This window comes from Cyprinodon variegatus, unplaced genomic scaffold (genome assembly GCF_000732505.1).
Source record: "Cyprinodon variegatus isolate N-32 unplaced genomic scaffold, C_variegatus-1.0 Scaffold12, whole genome shotgun sequence".
Lineage (NCBI taxonomy): Eukaryota > Metazoa > Chordata > Actinopteri > Cyprinodontiformes > Cyprinodontidae > Cyprinodon > Cyprinodon variegatus.
This window is the reverse complement of record NW_015150465.1, coordinates 1,812,108-1,818,661: the sequence shown is the minus strand read 5'-3', so window position 1 is coordinate 1,818,661 and position 6,554 is coordinate 1,812,108. Positions and strand designations below refer to the sequence as shown.

The 6,554-nt window shown below is 37.6% G+C and overlaps 1 protein-coding gene across 2 annotated transcripts in view; it reads right to left on the bottom strand.

Annotated features, from left to right (window-relative positions):
* The window catches only part of LOC107088846 (myosin light chain kinase, smooth muscle-like), a 14,937-nt gene extending 12,766 nt beyond the window's left edge, over window positions 1-2,171 (bottom strand). Inside the window, exons 1-2 of one of the 2 annotated variants that reach the window (XM_015381281.1) lie at window positions 2,010-2,171; window positions 1,458-1,880 (exon numbers count right to left, since the gene is read on the bottom strand). In XM_015381281.1, coding sequence (XP_015236767.1) covers window positions 1,458-1,608 — 151 coding nt within the window. In that variant the 5' untranslated portion in view covers window positions 1,609-1,880; window positions 2,010-2,171. The other variant, XM_015381290.1, reaches the window with a different exon arrangement.
* Window positions 2,172-6,554: the final 4,383 nt, after the last annotated feature.

The following is a 6,554-nucleotide window of genomic DNA, read 5'->3' as shown; positions in this document are numbered from 1 at the left end:
TGTCTTTTTTTTTTTTTTTTTTAAATACTACTAATTGCTATTAACTTATTTTTGAGTAATTTCATTGTTTAATTTCAGTAAATATTACACGTGAATACAGCTTGAATCTTAGTTTGGAGTCCATCCATGTTTCTTATGTAAACAATATTTCCCCAGGAGATTTTTTCACATTCATTTCCATTTTTAGTCATGATAAAATGCTGCAAGTCTGTCCAAAATAGTTTATCATATCTACTGTAAGTTAACTGAAGCCCTTTCAGTTTAACTGGAAAAGATCTTGTGAAATAACTTTTTAATGTCTTGCCAAAGATTCTCAATTAGAGTTGGATCAGAACTTTGACTGTGCCTTTGTGACATAAAAAAAAGCCTTTCATTGTTGCTCTGGTTGCATATTTAGGGATGTTGTCGTACTGGAAGCTGAATATGTTTTAATGTAGCAGTCAGACTTTAGCAGCCTCTTACTGTTTTGCTTGTATACTAATAAGTAAAAGTTTGGGCAGAATTTACCCCAATCTTTACTAAAGACGCATCCATTCACCCTCAGCTTTAGATCAGTTGCTTTTTACATTCCTGGCACATTTAGGGCTGACAGACGTATCTTCAGTTGTTCCATATATTGTAGCTTTAAAATTCTCAACGAATTCCTCTGACTTATTTATTGTGTTCCTTTATGATTTTCATGCCTATTTGGAGTACATTTATAACTAATATTTAAGATTTTTTCTTTAGACCTCACACCTCATACATTACTTTCACACCTTATACATTGCCTCAGACCTTATATATTACTTTCTGTTATTTACAAGATTTGGTATCCTTGTATATCTTTAAAAATGTGACTTTAATTGCAATAAAGTCACATAGCATCCATTTTCTGACCCCTCCATCCATTTCCAGCTTATCTCCAGCTGTCAATGGGGGAGAGGCGGCGTACACCCTGGACAGGTTGACAGACTATCGCAGGGCAGCCATTCACACACACACACTCACACCTAAGGAGAATTAAGAGAAGCCTATTAAACTACGGTAATAAGTATGTTTATGGACATACTTGGGAGGAAGCTGGAGTACCCGGAGAGAACTCACCCGGGAGTCCAACCCAGAACCTTCTTGCTGCAAGGCAGCGGTTCTACCCACTGTGCAGCCCTGCAATAACTCAAATTCTATTTAATTATTTTTTATTGCATCTTGAAGAAAAAAAATACTTCATCATTAAGATCCCTCAAACATTTAGAAACTTACTCTGTTTGTTGCTCATCTTTTTCAAAACATATGAACGGCATCTTAATATATTAAAACGTTTTAGCTATTTCTGTTCTTTCTATTATGTGATACAAAATATACTCATTCTTTCATTTTAAATGCATTACATGTATTTTGGTCCATAGAAGATTATGAAATTGTTTTTTTTTTCTGTAAAAACTGTATAAATCAAGCTTTTTCTGGGTAATTTTTACCTGTTGAAGATGAACTTCTTAGCTTGCTGTTTCCTGTTAACATCCTGTTTTTGGTCTCCAGTCCATTCTCTCTCTGCTTCCCTCCCTGAGGCTTGAGCGCCAGTCGGAAGGTGGAAACATATGTCTTCGGCTTTGCATCATCCTTGTCCATCTTTTAGTCCGAACAATAGGTCACCGGCTGACTTTGAAACAGTTGCTAATCTGTAAGACCGGCTCTTTTCCCCCGTGGGTTGGTTTTTCCTACTTGATCAACTCAAGGTAAAAGTTATTTGCAACTTCACAGCTCTGTCTGTGTCCACACATCTTCTGAGGTCCTGACAGAGAGGGGCTCTGTTTTCCCTCAGTACATGTGCAGGAAACAGACAGAGTTATCAGAAGGCCAATCAAAAACACAGATGTCCACCCCCCTGCTGATCCTGTGTGCTGGAAAGGGGAGGAAAGAGTAAAAGGAGGAAATGTGTGGGTGAACAAAAGCATTCTATCTGAAGGCAAACAGAGGTAAAAGATGTATAAGAAATAAAGCATCAAAAAGTCACTTTAGAGCATAATTACCTCTAAAACGCCCCCCTTCTTTGAAATCATATGTCCACTGTCAGCTTGTCTCTGCCATTGTACTTTTTGTCCTACTAACGTTTCCCTGTAAACACTCAACAAAGTGTTGCGTGAGTTGTTGTAACACAGCCACTGCGAGGAAACAAGAAGAGCCAGTAGAGCAACTCTCTCAGAGCACTCACTGCTGTGTGTCGGCGCGGATATCTGGAAAAATCTCAGAGACGGCTTTTAGTTTGATCCCAGTAAAAAAAAAAAAGTGGATAGTTGGGATTATGTGGCCTCAAAGGTCTGCTGTAAACAATGGCCATTTATTGCAAATGACATTCAAATAGCAGCATCCAAGGTGTGTCTGATGTTGTGCAGTGAACAGCTCTTTTGTTGTGAACATGTGTTGGCTACAGGCTACCTTTATCTCATTTCAGTGTTTAAACAACAGTTATAAAGCCTTCAGGGGTTGCTCCTTCCCTCACTGAATTAAGCTCCACATAATTTAATTCTAAGAAAAACAGTTTTATTGGTATGTGATGTGATGTACCTACACAATCGAGTATGCCATTGTGAAGTCAAAATAAAGTGATAAATGTTTTTCAGGTTGTTGTGTTCGTTTGCAATAAGCTCAGTTTGCCTGGTAATCTCAGTAATATCAAGTTCTTCTATGATGGACTTTTTTCAGTAAAATATATTTAAATTATTTAGAGGCGCAGCCAAAAGGACAAATGTACCTCTGAAGGTCCTGTAGACCTCCACAGCACAGATAGGAGAATCAGTCAATTCGACAATGCCATGTTTAAAGGTAGCTGAGGAATCAAACAGCGACAGGGTGTCGCAAATGTATGATGGAGACTGGATATTTGAATGACTATGCATGAATAAAGCCGTCGTTTAGAACTTGTCTTCCAGAAAAGAACTACAAAAAACAAACGTACACAAATGTGACGAACAGCTGAAGTTCTCCCTTATAGAACCCAACACATATGACAAAAGTAGACACCCTGTCTACTTTTAAGGGTAGACTTAAAATTTTCCTTTTTGATAAAGCTTATAGTTAGAGTGGCTCAGGTTATCCTGAGCTATCTCTAAAGTTATGCTGCTATAGGCTTAGACTTATGAAGGACATAGGGACCCCCTTTTCATCATTCTGCTTCATTCTATCTCTATTCTCCCACTCTGCAGAATCTGTTGATTCAATTTCTAACGTAATGCTCTCTCTGCTTTTTCTCATAGTAGCTTTGCCTCATCTATTCCTGTTAGGCTGTGACATCATCCTGGAGAGAAATATCAGCTGTGCTGCTGCCATCAACCCCCGTGTTTATAGATGCTGGAGATCGGCGTGTTTTCCAGTGTGGTCCTGTTTCATTGACCGTGACTGACTGGCTGTGCTTTCTTCATCCTCTGACATGGGAGCTGGCTCGGAGCTCATCTGCCTGGCTGTGTGTTTCCTGGACGGGGTCGCCTTTTACAGTTGCTATTTGAATCTCTGCTTCTGTCTCCTTGAACCCCAGTCGGCAGATGGCCGCTCACACTGAGCCTGGTTCTGCTGGAGGTTTCTTCCTGTTAAAAGGGAGTTTTTCCTCTCCACTGTCGCTACAAGCACGCTTAGTCAGATTGCATTTGAGTCAATGAGTCGATGCAATCAACTGGTTTTCCTTAAATAGAAAACTTTGAATCAATTTGACTGTATGATCTGGTTGAACTTTTAAGTGCCTTGAGATGACATGTGTTGTGAATTGGCACTATAAAAATAAACTGAAATTTAATTGAATTGAATATGAAAGTGTGTGGATTAGAACGTGTCACACAAAGTAGAAATAATGAATTTCTTTTTTGAGGTGCCCTGTTCCTATACATCCTGTAAAGCAAAGTATTGTGGGTAATCGTATAGATCCTAGCGGCAAATAGGAACTTCAGGAGGTACCTATGCTTAAAAGAATTGGCATTACTGCTTCTAGGTCTTAGCACCTTCCTTATTGGCAGTAGTATCTGGATAGCTCTTGCTATGGTGACTGATTAAACGCTTCTGACATAACTTAAGAGTCCTTACAGATTTGAATGAATGGTCCACTTGCCCTACCCACTATGTGGTTTGGGACGGTCGTTTATATGGCAGACCCTCCATGGGAATGCACAAACGAGAGACTTCTGTGGAGGTGGAACTTGGAAACCAGGAGAGTACAATCAACAGAATGAAGAGCAAGCGTGACAGAATCTAAGCTGGGAACTGAGAGAAGGAGACTCATTGGCACGATTATATTTTCGCTGAACAGAGGTATAAATATATTAGCGAGCTTTCAGAAATAAGTACAAAGAAAAAAGAGAATAAACTATGCTAAACACAAGAACAATGGACACAGATAAATTGGAATAAGAACATAATATTGAATTGAATAAAACACAAACACAAAAGAATAACGTAGTCATACATTCCAGCAATGTGACTTTCACAACAGTTTTTTTTTTTAAAAACAAGTAGAAAAAAGACTAAACATCTAGAAGAAGGGGTTGTGAAAAGATAAAAACAATATAATGACTATTTCACACTCCTACAATATTAAAAGTGGTGCACAAAAAAACAAGTTTATTTGATGGTGGTAGGATGATTGTGAGGGGATCCTTTTCCCTTGCAGGAAAATGGAAGTTCCTCTCAAGTGATGCAGATGGGTGCAGGAAAATACAGTCAAGAAGAAGAAAACCTTCAGGCACATAATAGCTTGAGGTCAAGGGGGAAGGTGACCTTATAGACACACAAATAAGCACAAATTACTATACAACTACTGCCAGGACTAAATATTGACTAACAAGAGCTGAATAAAAATGCAAGCACTGTTTCTAACAGTTTTATTCATTTAAGAAAAAACTACAGAAGGTTAGTGTAGGTTTGTATAGAATTTAAGTAACAAACATTGAAGTATCCTTACAAAATGACACCATGCAACATACATTAGAAATAATTTTATTGGGTAAACAGAAGAGAGGAATTTAGTTTTCACTTTATTTTTGTACAACATACCACAACTACACTGACTTTTAAAAAACTATTAGGACAAATCTGCTTAAGTCTTGAGTTGTCCCTTATTTCTACATCGTTGTGTTGGCAAATCATATACATAGCATAATATCAGTTGCCAAGTATTTGATTTCAAAGAACGAAAAAGAAAAGAAATGTGCCTGTGATTCATACTAGTCACATAGCCTTGGAGCTGAATGACATGGGGCCTTTATGTAACCCATCTGGGACTCATTTTTCAACTGATATGAGACCCATGTGTTAGTGTTAGTAGAGTTCAAACATGCACGTTACTTTGTGAAGAGTGGATTATTTCAGGTTAGAATGATTTTAAAAATCACTAACAACTTTCATATGGAGGCGATTTTCTACTTTCGTGCCCTGCACTAAAAGTATGTGGACTAATGGAGCAGAGCCACCCTGAGAAACGGATGAAATCACTGTTTTTAGATACCTCATTAATCAAGCTCGCATATCTTCATGCAACAACAAACAATGAAATCTTCAGGAGAAATCAGTTTAATTTCAGGAAACATTTCATATAAATACAAACAAGAATGTTCCAGTGTTCCTTTTGTTTAAAAATGAGTTGCTTAAGGTATTTATTTTTTCTTACTTTAGTTCTTTATCGTTGGGATGATGAAAAAGTGTTGTTTCATGTATCTACCCTGCAATTTATCCCTATCTCACTGCCTAGCGGCCATGTTATCAAAAGTCTGTATAAATATAAAGAAAGTTACACATTCTTGGCTGTTTCACTCTTTTTTTAGTAATAATGGACAGAAAAACAGTGAAAGATTTATTGCCTCGAAGCACATTGTGCTTAGAGAGAATTATCCTTATCAGATAAGAAAAAGGTTTCAAAGTTTCGACCAATTCTTTTGGAATTCTAAACAGGAAAAGCATTGCAGCGTGGGAAGGACAAAGTCCTTTCTGAGCACTAAGTGCTCCAACTATAGCAAAGATTGAACTTCCTGTTCTCGTTGAGTCCTTCAAAGACATGTTTTTTCTCTTTAAGTCCTTGTGGTCTCATTTCCAGAAACTTGCTCTAACTATACGTATATTGAAACAAAAGGCAGACTTAATGATGCTTCCTTGTGTTGGAAAGACTGAATAAGAGGAAGATGCACCTCCTGTTGGAGGACCTTTCACCCCGGATGGTTGTAGATTGCATTAACAGTGTTCTGCAGAGTACTATGCATTGGGAAATTACCATCACTGACGCAAATATAACAGAGGTAATCTAAAGCGATATTGTTTATAACTGTAGTGTATTTTATGCAATCAGATAAACTTTACTGGGTGAAGTTGAATGAATCTTATCAGTGTACACAAAGGACTCATTCTGATGGCAGTAACAGAGTCTCTCTGCACACAACTCAGATTTTTGGGTAAAAGTTCTCAGCTTAGGAGGAATCTGTTTAGTATTACAATATTCGACAAGTAAAATTAGGAGTGATGTGATAAGGGCTGAACCAATTAATCGGATTAATCTTGATTAATTGATTATTGAAATAATCAACTATTGCTGGTAACTGATT